Source organism: Pelodiscus sinensis, chromosome 18, assembly GCF_052426305.1.
Source record: "Pelodiscus sinensis isolate ZL-2025 chromosome 18, ASM5242630v1, whole genome shotgun sequence".
Lineage (NCBI taxonomy): Eukaryota > Metazoa > Chordata > Testudines > Trionychidae > Pelodiscus > Pelodiscus sinensis.
The window spans coordinates 8,585,665-8,602,014 of NC_143069.1; the positions used below are offsets into that span (position 1 = coordinate 8,585,665).

Genomic DNA, 16,350 nt, shown 5'->3' on the forward strand with positions numbered 1-16,350 from the left:
GGAAGAGCTTGGGCATTTTGGATCGTGTCGCTTCCAGGGGACAGATCCATTGGGGCACCTCTCAGCCTCCCCAGGCTGCCCGCTGCGAAGGGATTTCTGTATCCTAGCAGCTAAAACCTGAGGTGTAATAAGCTCTTCCTATAAACTCGGGGCGTCTGAGAGCCTGTTGGCTGCCCTCTGCGATGGGACCGCGGTCCTAGCAGTAAAGTCACAGACGTTAAACTATTTTTCGGGGTGCCCTCCAGCCTCCTAGGCTGCCCACTGCAATGAGACTTTGCGTCTGAGCAGTTGAAGACTTGGGTGTAACACACACGCACACACTGCCCTGACCATTTTGGCTAACAGCCTCTCTTCCTACGCGTCGGGATGGTTTCTTTCTGTGCCTTCAATAAGGCTTCTTTAAAATACTGCCAGCTGTCCTAGACTCCTTTCCCCTTCATGTTAGCATCCCAGGGGATTCTGCCCATCAGATCTCTGAGGGAGTCAAAATCTGCTTTTTTGAAGTCCAAGGTGTGTATTTTACTACTCTCTTTTCTTCCTTTGGTCAGGATCCTGAAATCTACCATTTCATGATGACTTCTTCCCAGGTTGTCACCCTCCTCCACTTCCCCTATTAGGGAAGTTAACACTACAAAGTTAATTCAAACTAACAGACGTTAGTTCGAATTAACTTTGATAGGCACTACACAGGCAAACCGCTAGTTCGAACTTGATTCGAACTAGCGGAGCGCTTAATTCGAACTAGGTAAACCTCATTCTACGAGGACTAACGCCTAGTTCGAATTAAGTAGTTCGAATTAAGGGCTGTGTAGCCACTTAATTCGAACTAGTGGGAGGCTAGCTCTCCCCAGCTTTCCCTGGTGGCCACTCTGGGCACCATCAGGGAAACTCTTCTGCCCCCCTCCCGGCCCCGGAGCCCTTAAAGGGGCACGGGCTGGCTACGGTGCCCGTGCCAGGTGCAAGCCTGCCAGCAACCAGCCAGCAGACCCTGCACCTGGCATGGCTTGAGCCAGCCACCCGCTGCCACCCAGCCCTCCGCCTCTTTCTGGGACCAGGCTGGCAGCTCCCAGGAGCCTGCCAAGGTCCGCAAGAGGTGGGTGCCGGCCTGGTCTAGTGCAGACATCGTGGACCTCATCCACGACCTCCGCACTAGGCACAGGAAAGTGGCCATCTAGGGCAGGATAGCTGCCAGCCTGGCCACCCAGGAGCAGGTTTGCATGAAAATCAAGGTGGTCCACTGAGACCCCCAACCCTGAGCCCTGAGCTTAGAACGTCTGTACTGGGTCAGACCAAAGGTCCATCTAGCCCAGTAGCCTGTCTGCGGACAGCAGCCAATACTAGGTACCCTGGACGGGATGGACCAAAGACAATGTCCAAGCCATTTGTCTCGTGCCATCCATCTCCAGCCTTCCACAAACAGAGGCCAGGGACACCGTTTCTACCCCTGGCTAATAGCACTCCATGGATCCAACCTCCATGACTTTATCTCACTTCTCTTTAAACTCTGTTCTAGTTCTAGCCTTCACAGCCTCATGCAGCAAGGAGTTCCACAGGTTGACTATTTGCTTTGTGAAGAAGAACTTTCTGTTAGTTTGAAGCCTGCTACCCATTCATTTCATTTGGTGTCCTCTAGTCCTTCTATTATGGGAACTAATGAAGAACTTTTCTTTATGCACCCTCTCCACACCACTCATGCTTTCATAGACCTCTATCATATCCCCCCTCAGTCTTCTCTTTTCTAAGCTGAAAAGTCCCAGTCTCTTTAGCCTCTCTTCACATGGGACCTGTTTCAAACCCCTGATCATTTTAGTTGCCCTCCCCTCTCCCACCCTCTCTCTTCCCCTCTCCCACCTCCTTTTCCCAGTCTCCCCGAGTTTTGTTCAATAAAGAGAGTTTCTATTTTTGAACACACGTGTCCTTTATTTTGTACATCAGGAAGGGGGGCTAGGGAAGGGTAAGTGGAAGGAGGTGAGGGAGGAATGGGGCATGAGCCCCCGATGGGGAGGACTGGGCTGGCTCTGCAGGATCCTTGGGGTGGAAGCTCTCCTGAAGCCCCTCGATTGACACCCCTCCCCCCCGGATGGCAGCCTGTGGCAAGTTCAGCCAGGCTGATGGCCGAGTGCTGTGATGTGCCAAGTGTGGGCATTCAGGGCACCCCAAGCCAGGACTGCTTTGCTGTCCCTCATCGAATTAGACAAGCGAGCGGGGAACCCCTGAGAATTGTCTGTCCGGGGTGGGGGTCGGGTCCCTATAAGCACAGCCCTCGGCTAGCCTGAGACAGCAGCTCCACGCTTTAAGTCCTAATCTGATGCCCTGCCGGCACTGTTTCCAGCCAGCCTTAACTTCGGTTCAGGGTCCACTCAATGTGGACATGCTAGCTCGAATTAGCAAAATGCTAATTCGAACTAGTTTTTAGGTCTAGATGCACTTGTTCGAATTAGCTTAGTTTGAATTAATTAATTCGTATTACATTAGTTTGAATTAGTGCTGTAGGGTAGACATACCCTTAGTTCCTCCCTGTTTGTGAGCAGAAGGTCAAGTTGCGCACGGCCCCTGGTCGGATCCTTCAGCACTTGTGTCAAGAAGTTATCCCCAACATTCTCCAAAAACTTCCTGGATTGCCTGTGTACTGCCGTATTGGTTTCCCAACAGATGTCAGGGTGATTAAAGTCCTCCACAAGAACCAGGGCCTGCGATCTGGAAACTTCGCGCAGTTGTCCGAAGAAAGCCTCATTTACCTCATCCACCTGATTCAGTGGCCTGTAGCAGACACCAACCACAACATCACTGCTGTTGTTTGCTCCTTTAAACTTAACCCATAGACTCTCAACAGGTTTTTCTCCCTCTTTACACTGGAGTTCAGAGCAATCGTAGTGCTCTCTTACATATAGTGCAACTCCTCCTCCTTTTCTCCCCTGCCTGTTCTTCCTGAACAGTCTATACCCTTCCATGACAGCGCTCCAGTCATGCGAGTCATCCCACCAAGTCTCTGTTATCCCAATTAAATCATATTTCTTGGACTGGGCCAGGGCCTCCAGTTCTTCCTGTTTGTTGCCCAGGCTTCTCGCATTCGTGTACAAACACTTCAGGTAACCAGTTGATTGCCCTATCTTGTCCATTCGAAACAGAGGTCCTCCTTTCTTGCTCCCTCCTCTCTGCATTGCTTCCTGGTATCCAGCTTTCCCACTCCCCTCAGGGTTTTTGTCACCGTCCCCCGACGAACCTAGTTTTAAGCCCTCCTCACTCGGTTTGCAAGCCTGCCCGCGAAGATGCTCCTTCCTCTCTTGGTTAAGTGAATCCCATCTCTTCCTAACAATCCTTGTGCCCGGAACAGAGTCCCATGGTCGAAGAAACCAAAGCTCTCTCTGCGACACCACTTGCACAACCACGCATTTACGTCCTCAATTCGACGATCCCTGTCCAGTCCTTTCCCTTCAACAGGGAGGATGGATGAGAACACCACTTGCGCTCTGAATTCTTGGATCCTTCTTCCTAGCGTTACATAATCCGCAGTAACCCGCTCAAGGTCATTCTTGGCTGTATCATTAGTTCCCACGTGGAGAAGCAGGAAGGGGTAGCGATCCGAAGGTTTGATCAGCTTGGTAAGCCTCTCAGTGACACCCTGAATGTGAGCTCCCGGTAAGCAGCATACCTCTCGAGATTCCAGGTCCGGACGGCAGGGGGATGGCTCAGTCCCTCTTAGGAGGGAGTCCCCGACCACCACCACCCATCGTTTTCCTTTGGGGGTGGTGGCCGTGGAACCCCCATCCCTAGGACTACGCATCCCATGCCTTCCAGTAGATGGTGTTCCCTTCTGGTTTCTTCCTTGTGAGGTCCCTTCCAGAGCTTTCAGCACTGCAGAGCCTGTGGAGAGAGCTTGAAAGCGATTGTTTACCTCTATAGCATCGGGGGATTCCTGTGCTGGCCTTTTTCCCCTTCTAGAAGTTACATGCTGCCAGTTCTTTTCTTGGTCCTGTACTGCCCTCTCTGGCTCCTCTGCCTGCCGTGCTTGAAGGATTAAACGTTGCCTTCTATCGAGGAAGACTTCATCCTCTCTGATCGAGCACAGGGTTGACACTTGGGCCTCCAGCCCTCTAACTTTTTCTTCCAAAATGTCAACCAGCTTGCACTTTGTGCAGATGAAATCTGTTCTTTCTTCTGGGAGGAAGACAAACATGGCACACGCTGTGCAGGTACCAGCAGCAGACCCATCATCAACCATCGCTGCTGTCCTGGAGAAGGGATTTAAAAAGAAAGGCAAGAGAACCTCCCACCCTTCCCAACTCCCTCTCTAAACTCCCTGTTAGCACTCACCTGTTCACAAGCTCCTTGGTCGCTTGCCCATTGCCTTATAACGCCCTAGAGTGCCTGAAAGTCCCTCCCCCTACCAAGCCTCAGCCAATCAGCAGAAGCTTCTAGAATTCAAACTTTAATTAGAAGCCAACAGTTTCCACCTGCCAATCACAGCCAATCACAGCACAAACTCCATCAAGGGGACGGGGAGGGCAAAGGGGAAGTGGAAAAAAAAAGCCTCACTTACAAACACAGGGGAAAAAAACAAACAAACAAAAAAAGCACACACACCAACTCTCACTCACAAAGACAAGCTCAGCACACAGCAAGAAAGCCCCAAACACAACACACACTTCCCTCAAGAGTCCTGTACCTGCTTCTCTTCTACCTGGAGAACTCCCTCTCTGAAGCCTCACTCAAAAACAGAGAAGAAAAAAAAAGGGGGGGAAGTGGAGTCCTCCAGGCAAGCAGCCAGACCTCACTTGAAGACGCCTCTTGCCTCCCAGCATTTATTGCTCATCGCAAAGGTCTGGCTTCCTCAGACGGGCTGGGTGCTCGGCGAAAACAGCGAGAACCCTGTGTGAGGTGGCACTAAATTGAGACTCGCTGACCTGCTAGAAAGTCCCTGTGCTTGGCAAGTTTCAGAGATGGACAAGAGCAAAGCCATCGAAGAGATTCTTAAAGGGGTGAATCACTCCAGAAGTGTGGGAGTTGAGATAACCAACAAAACTACTGTGGCTCTCTCATCCCCAGGGTATGTATGGGCTCATGTTTTATGCAGAATGATTATTCCAGGTGCTTTCTATATCCTACAGCTGTGTATATTTCTCTCTGTAGGGCTACAACTACACTGCAGCGCTGTTTCGGGATACTGAGGTGTCTCGAAATAGCTATCCCGCATTTTAACAGCAAGCCTGTTATTTCAGGCTTGCTATTCCAACATCCCTGTAAACCTCATTCCATGAGGACTAAGGGACATTTTGGGATAGCACTTTATTTCGAAATTTGGTGCTGTGTAGACAGCACCAAATTACGAAATAAGCTATTTTGAAATAAGATCAAAATAACATATACAATTTGCATAGCTCAAATTGCATTTCTTATTTCAAGCTCTAGTGCTTATTTCAGTGTAGATGCACCCTAGCTACCCCAGACGTCAGCTCCAATTTAATTTCTTTTTAATGCCTCATTATTTTGTGTAGCTCAAAAGTTTGTCTCTATTACTTTACCCACCTTGTGTCTCTAATGTAGGTAGGACTGGGAGCTGCTTGAATGGGAATGGTGCAAGACTGAAGAAAGTGATGCTTAAATGGGGGAGGCTTTCATCCAGTAGGGGCCTGAAAAAGGGCTGATTAAATAAAAATGAAAGAATAAAGGAGAGGCAAGGGCATTGCACATGCCCACCGGGGACAGAGTTAAGGGTATATTGTACCACTTTGACATTTGCTACTTACCATTTTTGTATGTGTAAATAAAGATATTGGGGCAAATGCTACCATAGCAAGTGCCAGATAGTGTCAGGGCAAAGGTTTTCAAGTGAAAGATCCTGGGGAATGACTGCTTAAGGGTTTAGATCTCCGAATCTACAAACATCAGCCAGACCTGGGGAGAGATTCCCAGCTAAACACAAGGGCTATGTCTAACCTGGTGGGTTCTTGCACAAGAACAGCCGTTCTTGCACAAAAACCCGCAGAGTGTCCACACTGCCTGCCTGCTCTTGCACAAGAAGATTTACAGTACGATGTTGGAAGAGAGGGCTTCTTGCACAAGAGCTACGCTCTTTTCTAACAGATGTAAGCCCTCTTGTGCAGGAGCTCTTGCACAAGAGGGCAGTGTGGACACATGGCAGGGGTTTCTTGTGCAAGAAAGCCCTAAGGCTAAAATGGCCATCAGAGCTTTCTTGCGCAAGAAAGCGTCCACACTACCATGGATGCTCTTGTGCAAAAGCACAGGGCAGTGTGGACATGTTCCTGCGCAAGAGTTCTTGCACAAGAACCTGCCAGTGTAGACAGTGTAGCACTCTAGAAGAGGACTTGGTTGCTCAGGGAAAGGTGACTGGGCAACTGCACAGCCATAGCCCTAAAGTGCATTATCCCATGAGGATGGAACTTCCCTCTGCACTCCTGGGCTATGTCTACACGGGCAGCTTCTTGCACAAGAATATCTTGTACAAGGGTTCCTGTTCAAGAAGTCTTCTGCAAGAACACATCCACACTGCCATGTGCGAGATGTGCTTTTGCGCAAGGGCATCCATGGCAGTGTGGACACTCTTTTGCGCAAGAAAGAAATGATGGCTGTTTTAGCCATAGGGCTTTCTTGCGCAAGAAACCCCTGCCGCGCATCCACACTGCTCTCTTGCACAAGAGAGCTACACCTGTTAGAAAAGAGCATAGGGTATGTCTACACTACAGCACTAATTCGAACTAGCTAATTTGAACTAAGCTAATTCGAATTAGCGCATCTAGACTTAAAAACTAGTTCGAATTAGCGTTTTGCTAATTCGAACTAGCATGTCCACACTGAGTGGACCCTGAACCGAGGTTAAGGCTGGCCGGAAGCAGTGCCGGCAGGGCATCAGATTAGGACTTAGAGCATGGAGCTGCTGTCTCAGGCTAGCAGAGGGCTGTGCTTCAAGGGACCCAACCCCTACCCTGGACAGACAGTTCTCAGGGGTGCTCCGCTTGCACAGCAGTCCTGTCTTGGAGTTCCCTGACTGCCCACACTCGGCACATCACAGCACTCGGCCATCAGCCCAGCTGCACTTGCCGCAGGCTGCCATCCGGGGAAGGGGTGTCAATCGGGGGCTTCAGGAGAGCTTCCACCCCGAGGAGCCCACAGAGCCACCCCAGTCCTTCCCATTGGGGGCTCGTACTGCATGCCTCCCTCACCTCCTTCCACTTACCCCTCTCTAGCCCCCCTTCCTGATGTACAAAATAAAGGACACGTGTGTTCAAAAATAGAAACTCTCTTTATTGAACAAAACTGGGGGAGACTGGGAAAAGGAGGTGGGAGAGGGGAAGAGAGAGGGTGGGAGAGGGGAGGGCAACTAAAATGATCAGGGGTTTGGAACAGGTCCCATATGAAGAGAGGCTAAAGAGACTGGGACTTCTCAGCTTAGAAAAGAGGAGACTGAGGGGGGATATGATAGAGGTCTATAAAAGCATGGGTGGTGTGGAGAGGGTGCATAAAGAAAAGTTCTTCATTAGTTCCCATAATAGAAGGACTAGAGGACACCAAATGAAATGAATGGGTAGCAGGCTTCAAACTAATAAAAGAAAGTTCTTCTTCACAAAGCAAACAGTCAACCTGTGGAACTCCTTGCTGCAGGAGGCTGTGAAGGCTAGAACTAGAACAGAATTTAAAGAGAAGTGAGATAAAGTCATGGAGGTTGGGTCCATGGAGTGGTATTAGCCAGGGGGTAGAAATGGTGTCCCTGGCCTCTGTTTGTGGAAGGCTGGAGATGGATGGCATGAGACAAATGGCTTGGTCATTGTCTTCGGTCCATCCCCTCCAGGATACCTAGTGTTGGCTGCTGTCGGCAGACATGCTACTGGGCTAGATGGACCTTTGGTCTGACCCACTACGGCCGTTCTAAGCTCAGGGCTCAGGGTTGGGGGTCTCACTGGACCACCTCGATATTCATGTAAACCTGCTCCTGGGTGGCCAGGCTGGCAGCTATCCTGCCCTAGGGTATGTCTACACTACCCCGCTAGTTCGAACTAGCGGGGTAATGTATGCATACCGAACTTGCTAATGAATCCCGGGATTTGAATTTCCCGGGCTTCATTAGCATAAAGCCGGCGCCGCCATTTTTAAAAACCGGCTAGTGCGAACCCCGTGCCGCGCGGCTACACACGGCACGGGCTAGATAGTTCGAACTACGTAGCCATTCCGAACTATCTAGGCCGTGCCGCATGTAGCCGCACGGCACGGGGTTCGCACTAGCCGGCTTTTAAAAACGGCGCGCCGGCTTTATGCTAATGACCCCGGGAAATTCAAATCCCGGGCTTCATTAGCAAGTTCGGTATGCATACATTACCCCACTAGTTCGAACTAGCGGGGTAGTGTAGAAATACCCCTACATGGCCACTTTCCTGTGCCTAGTGCAGAGGTTGTGGATGAGGTCCACGATGTCTGCACTAGACCAGGCGGGTGCCCGCCTCTTGCGGACCTTGGCAGGCTCCCAGGATCTGCCAGCCTGGTCCCTGGAAGAGGCGGAGGACTGGGTGGCAGCGGGTGGCTGGCTCAAGCCATGCCAGGTGCAGGGTCTGCTGGCTGGGTGCTGGCAGGCTTGCACCTGGCACGGGCACCGTAGCCAGCCTGTGCCCCTTTAAGGGCTCCGGGGCCGGAAGGGGGGCAGAAGAGTTTCCCTGGTGGTGCTCAGAGTGGCCACCAGGGAAAGCTGGGGAGGGCTAGCCTCCCACTAGTTCGAATTAAGTGGCTACACAGCCCTTAATTTGAACTACTTATTTCAAACTAGGCGTTAGTCCTCATAGAATGAGGTTTACCTAGTTCGAATTAAGCGCTCCGCTAGTTCGAATTAAGTTCGAACTAGCGGTTTGCTAGTGTAGCGCCTATCAAAGTTAATTCGAACTAACGTCTGTAGTGTAGACATGCCCATAGCTCTTGCGCAAGAAGCCCTCTCTTACCACGCCGGACTATAAGTCTTCTTGTGAAAGAAAAGTGGGGGGCCATGTGGACGCTCTGTAGATTCTTGCGCAAGAACAACCATTCTTGCACAAGAACTCATTAGTGTAGACATAGCCTTGGAGTCCAATCAGCTTGCTAGTCCTCGGGTTCAGTCGTCTGCTTTGCCAGCCACTGGCTGATTATAGCAAACCTGCTGCTGAGGAGGCAACATAACCAGTAGATTTCCTGTCTCCCCACAGTGTGTTCTGTTACAGCGGTCACACCTTCAGTCCTCCCCCTCCGTCCATTGGCCCCCAAAGCACCGAGACCTGTGTGTTTGTGAAAAGGCACCTCAGCACTTGGGGAGTTGCAGGAGTCTTCACCTATGAATCCGACAGTTTCTCATTTGCCGTCATGTTCTCCAATCCCTTTGACAACAACCTGCATGATCTTCAGTATGGACTGGAAATCCTGGAAGGCAAAAAGAACTTCAGAGAAACAGATTTGAAGATCATGTATGAAAAGATGCGCAGCTCTCAGAGTAAAAGTGAAACATACGTAAGCGAAAAGCTTAGCCGAAATTCAAGAGCTCTTGCGGTTGCACGAGGGCCATTTAAAATTTCTGCCACCATGTCCAACCACAGTAAAGCTGTTTTTAAGATCCTGATTGAAGAAATTGAATCCCCCCCTGCCTATGCTCCAGCATCTGAGGAGCCTCAATCCTTATTTCATGCTAAAACTAAGCACTAAAATGCCTGCAAATGATTGAACATCGAACATGGTGCATTTTAAACAAATGGAAAATGTTCGTCTGCTTTTGAATCTCATTCCACAAGCTGCAGAATTCAGGATGCTTCCCTCTCCCCCCCCCCCCCCAAAAGAAGTTCCTGCCTTTATTTTTTGATGTTTGGGAACTTTTCATGAACAAATTTTTGAGATGTGCAAAGTGTTTCAGTTTGGTCCTTTTTCTCCTACCACTTTTAAAGACGAACCTCCCCCCACCCATACACACATGCTGTTTGATTGATGAACTGCTTTCAATCTATTTTTTTTTCAATTTCCAATTCCTGACAGTTATGCTTACTCTTTAGCTGTCTGATTTTATCCCAACTCATAGTTTGGAAAAAAAAATTCCTACAAAATATTTTTGATTAAACCAATTTTTTTGGGTTGGAAAATGTTTCCAGCAACAAAAGTTGTAATTAGCTGTTGTGCAGTGGTTTGACAGGCTCATCAAAATTGGAACAGGGGCTAGCTAGGTTATAAAGCACAGTATTAATATATGGAGATACACCTGTCTCATAGAGCTGGAAGGGACTTTGAGAGGTCATTAAATCCACTCTTCTGCTCTCATGGTAGGATTATCCCTGAGGGTATGTCTGCACTACAAAGTTAATTCGAACTAACAGACGTTAGTTCAAATTAACTTTGATAGGTGCTACACAGGCAAACCGCTAGTTCGAACTTAATTCGAACTAGCGGAGCGCTTAATTCGAACTAGGTAAACCTCATTCTACGAGGACTAACGCCTAGTTCGAAATAAGTAGTTCGAATTAAGGGCTGTGTAGCCACTTAATTCGAACTAGTGGGAGGCTAGCACTCCCCAGCTTGCCCTGGTGGCCACTCTGGGCACCACCAGGGAAACTCTTCTGCTCCCCTCCCGGCCCCGGAGCCCTTAAAGGGGCACGGGCTGGCTACGGTGCCCGTGCCAGGTGCAAGCCTGCCAGCACCCAGCCAGCAGACCCTGCACCTGGCACGGCACGAGCCAGCCACCCACTGCCACCCGGCCCTCTGCCTCTTCCCAGGACCAGGCTGGCGGCTCCCGGGAGCCTGCCCTGGTCTGCAACAGGCGGGCGCCCACCTGGTCTAGTGCGGAGATCGTGGACCTTATCAGGTTTGCATGAATATCAGGGTGGTCCAGTGAGACCCCCGACCCTGAGCCCTGAGCTTACAATGGCCGTCCTGGGTCAGACCAAAGGTCCAGCTAGCCCAGTAGCCTGTCTGCTGACAGCGGCCAACACTAGGTACCCTGGAGGGGATGGACCGAAGACAATGACCAAGCCATTTCTCTCGTGCCATCCATCTCCAGCCTTCCACAAACAGAGGCCAGGGACACCATTCCTACCCCCTGGCTAATACCACTCCATGGACCCAACCTCCATGACTTTATCTCACTTCTCTTTAAACTCTGTTCTAGTTCTAGCCTTCACAGCCTCCTGCAGCAAGGAGTTCCACAGGTTGACTATTTGCTTTGCGAAGAAGAACTTTCTGTTATTAGTTTGAAGCCTGCTACCTATTCATTTCATTTGGTGTCCTCTAGTCCTTCTATTATGGGAACTAATGAAGAACTTTTCTTTATGCATCCTCTCCACACCAGTCATGCTTTTATAGACCTCTATCATATCCCCCCTCAGTCTCCTCTTTTCTAAGCTGAAAAGTCCCAGTCTCTTTAGCCTCTCTTCATATGGGACCTGTTCCAAACCCCTGATCATTTTAGTTGCCCTTTTCTGAACCTTTTCCAAGGTCAAAATATCTTTTCTGGGGTGAGGAGATCACATCTGTACACAGTACTGAAGATATGGCGTACCATAGTTTGATACTTCCCTTTCTCCTTCTTTCCCTGGCTTCCCCCTTCCAGCTCCCTCCTCCCAGGTTTCCTCCTCCCCTCTCCCACCTTCTCTCTTCCCCCTCCCACCTCCTTTTCCTAGTCTCCCCGAGTTTTGTTCAATAAAGAGAGTTTCCATTTTTGAACACACGTGTTCTTTATTTTGTAGATCAGGAAGGGGGGCTAGGGAGGGGTAAGTGGAAGGAGGTGAGGGAGGAATGGGGTATGAGCCCCCAATGGGGAGCACTCTGTGGGCTCCTCGGGGTGGAAGCTCTCCTGCAGCTCCCCGATTGACCTCCCCCTAGATGGCAGCCTGCGGCAAGTGCAGCAGGGCTGATGGCCGAGTGCTGTGATGTGCCGAGTGTGGGCATTCAGGGCACTGGAAGGAGGTGAGGGAGGAATGGGGTACGAGCCCCCGATGGGGAGGACTGGGGTGGCTCTGCGGGCTTCTGGGGGTGGAAGCTCTCCGGCAGCCCCGCAATTGCCCTCTCTCCCCAGATGGCAGCCTGCGGCAAGTGCAGCCGGTCTGATGGCCATGTGCTGTGATGTGCCCAGTGTGGATACTCCGGGCAATCCAAGCCAGGACTGCTTTGCAAGCGGGAAACCCTGAGAACTGTCTGTCCGGGGTGGGGGTCGGGTCCCTTTAAGCACAGCCCTCAGCTAGCCTGAGGCAGCAGCTCCATGCTCTAAGTCCTCATCTGATACCCTGCCGGCACTGCTTCCGGCCATCCTTAACCCCGGTTCAGGGTCCACTTAATGTGGACATGCTAGTTCGAATTAGCAAAACGCTACAGGCAGTCCCCGAGTTACGCGGATCCGACTTATGTCGGATCCGCAGTTACGAACGGGGCTTTTCTCGTCCCGGAGGACGGGAGCGGCAGGATGCCCAGATGCGCCGCAGTCCGCCGCCCCCGTCCTCCGGGGCGAGAAAAGCTGCTCCCCGTCTTCCTGGTCTGCAGGGAGATGGGGAGCAAAGCCTTGGAGCACTTCCGCAGCGGGACAGCACAGGCGCACCTGGACTGTCCCACTGCCCACATGCTCTGCGGCTTTGCTCCACATCTCCCAGGTCAGCAGACCAGGGAGATGGAGCAAAGCCGTGGAGGATTTGGGCGGTCCCGCCACCCCCATCTCCCTGGTCTGCTGGGGGGGGGCAGCTAGTGCCCCCCGCCAGCAGACCAGGCTTTTCCTGCCTACCCCTGGGGGTAGCCCGAGGCTCTGCCCCAGGCTTTCTGGAATCAGCCGCTGATCAGTTTCAGCAGCAGCTGACTTGGGGATGCTTGGGTTTCTTAAGTTGAATCCGTATGTAAGTCAGAACTGGCGTCCAGATTCAGCCGCGGTTGAAACTGATCAGTTTCAGTAGCGGCTGACGCCAGTTCCTACTTACATACAGATTCAACTTAAGAACAAACCTACAGTCCCTATCTTGTACGTAACCCGGGGACTGCCTGTAATTCGAACTAGTTTTTTAGTCTGGATCCATTAGTTCGAATTAGCTTAGTTCGAATTAACTAATTCGAACTAAGTTAGTTCGAATTAGCGCTGTAGTGTAGACATACCCCAATTTAGCCATGAGATGTTTACATTCTTAGTTACAGCATGTCTTACCCCATACCATCCGTTGCCACTTCCCTTGCCTCCCCCCAAAGTTATTTTGAGAATTGCGGTGGTCGCTGTCATCGAACCATACCGGTCTCCATTGGAAGATGTTGCTCTTGTTCCACCAGTTGTTTGGGCTGAGAGGGACAAACTCGATTCCCAGTCCAGTAGAGGAGTCAAGTAAGGTGTTCTGGTACAGCAGTAGCAGTTGGAATGAGGAAGAAGACCATGGCGAGTTGGAGTACCATGTCTTGCTTCAGCTTAGATTTTTTTTTCTATAGTTCAGTCTATAACCAGCAACAGCGATTGCAAGCGCTATAACAGCAAGCGGTATATATACAAAAAGTTCATGGTGGTTTTCCAGATCCACACCAGCGTTGGGAGGGATCCATCCCACTGGAGCACTGTTCAGGGCCATTGCCTCAGTTTCCTGTAATAAAACATAAGGTTTGCTGGTCTTGGATACAATCCAAGCCTCAGTAATGGTTATTGGTGTTAGCCCAACGTCTGCAGTGGTCCAGACTCCTTTTCCCTTGTGGGAGTGCAGTACGTGGATTTACATTCTTAAACTGGGGTGTTTGATTACCACAGTGTCTCCGGGTGCATATTTAAAATCTTTGAGTGGTACAGTGGGGCTAGGAGGTGTTCTCCCTGTAGGGAAGAATCTCTTACTGATCGAACTGCCTGTAGGGGTCTGCCAATTGTTTAATTTTTGCACCACAGTATCTAAGCTGTTTTTCCATTTGCCATCTGTGGGCCTTTGGGTCCTCATGGATTCTTTACTTCCCCACTCCCATGGGTAGGCACGGGGGAGATGGGGACTCACCACCATAAGGGCAGGGTGGTCAAAGCTATCCTATTCTTCAACACTGGCCTTCTAATTCTTTAATTTAGTTCCATTAATTAACAATCTAATTAGTCTCTGGTCCAAATATTTGGTTAGGTCTAGTGAAGTGGACACAGAGCTGGACAGATCCTTCAAACTATACAGGATCAGTCGGTTGGCTTGGCTGGTGTCTAGTCCTCCACGGGCACTGGATATTACTGCATCTACCAGCCTGGATTCTATACAATTTCTAGGCTATGACATAAGTGTTGCTGACAGGGTTTTCAGGCCTAAACCAATCTGCGATGGTATCTGCTAAGGCCCATCATTGCTTAATTAGGCACTTGCCAATTTGATTAGCCAGTCTAGCACACAGCTGGTCTATACCAGTGTGGAACATCACCAAGGTAAGGACCAGTGACAGTTGTCCTGGTTCTGGGACAGGGGTCTGTTCAGGGCATGATGCACAATTGGGAGGCTCTATTTTGTCCTCAAAGTCCTGGTTAATAATATCTAAATGAGAGCAAGTTAGCAATGGCCATTGTTTAACAAATGACAGCCATGCCTCAGGGGTTACCTTTGTCTGGGCTTTAAGTGGTAAGCCCCAGTAGGAGTCAGTAGGTCCAACTTTAGTGGCCTAATGTTAGTGTTTAGCTTCTTTCCCGCAATATTCTACACAAACTTTAACTCAGGACTGTGTATTCTTTGTCCTCGTAGCGTTCATGTTATTACAATAAACAAAATAATTCAGTGTGAATGAGGGGCAGCCCAAGGCCGTGTATTCCCTATTGCTATTAGCGTGTATTTTTCCTATGTATGTAACTTGAAGGAGGTTACGTTTACTAGAGTCACTGTTTCTCTTATAGGATCAAGCATGGTTCACAGATGTTTAATTGTTAACCCATGCAATTCCATAATTCTTGAGGCCTTTTAAAGCATCAGGCACCAATGAGTAGCAGGGCAAGTAGCTGTTATTGCAATGGTGAGGTTACTAGTTTCCTCATTGTTGTGGGCATCTTTACTTAAATATGCTGATGTCCTACTTGCTCGTGTTGTTTCTTATAGATTTCTTATTATCTCTGGTGCTCTAGAGCTATTAAAGCAAAACCAATCCGGTGGAAGAGAGGGCTGGTACCTCACTCCCAGTCCTTCTGTTCACGTGATGCACTCCTTGCTTCCTTCCAGTTTCTTCTTTAATTACCTGTGGAGACATTGTTAACATTCTCCTAGCCTAAACAATTACCAAACTATTATCCTTTCACTAAAGTTTAAAGTTGCCAATTGACTAAGTTTAGAGTTGCCAATTGATTGGGCCCAATTATGAATTTTGTTGGTTTAAATTCATGCTTTTGCTTTACTCAAATTATCCTTTCATTAAAACAATATCTTACACACAACAATATTTGCAATGCGTATTACAATTAAGACACACAAGACAAACTTGGACAGAACACAAACTTATTGTGTCATGACACAGAACCATGGGTGGTAGTGGTTGTTGTTGTTGTTTGTTGTTTCTTCAGCTGGCACCAGCACTTTCTGATGATCTGAAAGACAAGAAAACATCTCTACCCCCATCGGGGTGGCCTATTATAACTTAAAATACTGCCTAAGATCTGCATGGGGAACCTGTTACAGCTAGTTCCTTAACACTTCTATGGGTGAGTGAGCTACAACTTTCTTAGAACGGCGCTTTATCGGTACTCATGACCTTCCACTCCCTCGAATTACTTAGAGTTGCTAGCCCTCCCTAACAGTGGCATGCCTCATTTTCCCTCTTGTACCACAGATCAGGCTTAATGTGTGAAGCTATAATGCTTTTCCTTAGCACAAAGTGTTGGTTAGTTACTGTTCCTGCAAGCAAAAAGATTTTATTTTCCTAAAAAGATTCATATGTACAATGTTACAGGCTTACTTATGAGAGACAGTTGGTTTTACACCTCTTCAGAACAGACAGGCAGTCTGCACCTACTTACAACCTTGGATCTGAGAGCAAGCTACAAGTGTTATCAACTCAGCCTTGAACAAAGACACAGTGAAGTTTCAGAGTTTGGATTCTTAAAACAATAACTTGGTTTTCTTAGAGAGCAAATTTAACTTTAAAAGTTGAATGCCCAACAGAAGCACTAACTAATTTGTGCTTTGTCTGTTTGCAATTTTAAGCAAGAGGACATTGTCCAAAACAAAATAAAACTAGTTCATTTGAAACCTACAAAATAAAGTTACAATATATAGAACTCATTCTTTATGCAGTTAACCAATTAAGTTTCAGTAGAATACCTAATTTTCCTTTGCAGATTTAACAAAAGTATCCATAGACAAATGTTTACAGTTGATTGTTTCTTTGCCTAGATGGTTTGCACAGTGCTTAAGAAAGAGGCTGCAAAGAAACGAGGTGTCA

At 49.0% G+C, this 16,350-nt stretch overlaps 2 protein-coding genes across 6 annotated transcripts in view; one reads left to right on the top strand and one right to left on the bottom strand.

Moving 5' to 3' along the window:
- The window catches only part of LOC102460158 (sulfotransferase 2B1-like), a 189,419-nt gene that overhangs the window by 158,064 nt on the left and 15,005 nt on the right, over positions 1-16,350 (bottom strand). The gene's annotated exons all lie outside the window — the stretch shown is intronic.
- On the top strand, positions 4,635-11,649 carry LOC149523207 (uncharacterized). Its single transcript, XM_089770360.1, has 2 exons — positions 4,635-5,047; positions 9,183-11,649. The coding sequence occupies exons 1-2, from the start codon at positions 4,941-4,943 to the stop codon at positions 9,670-9,672; spliced, it is 597 nt and encodes a 198-aa protein (XP_089626486.1). The 5' UTR covers positions 4,635-4,940; the 3' UTR covers positions 9,673-11,649.

Bases quoted from the DNA above. Each gene is read 5' to 3' on its own strand.
- LOC149523207 (XM_089770360.1), top strand. From the start codon at position 4,941: ATGGACAAGAGCAAAGCCATCGAAGAGATTCTTAAAGGGGTGAATCAC. The intron at 5,048-9,182 runs GTATGTATGGGC...GTCTCCCCACAG, and splicing joins GTGGCTCTCTCATCCCCAGG to TGTGTTCTGTTACAGCGGTC.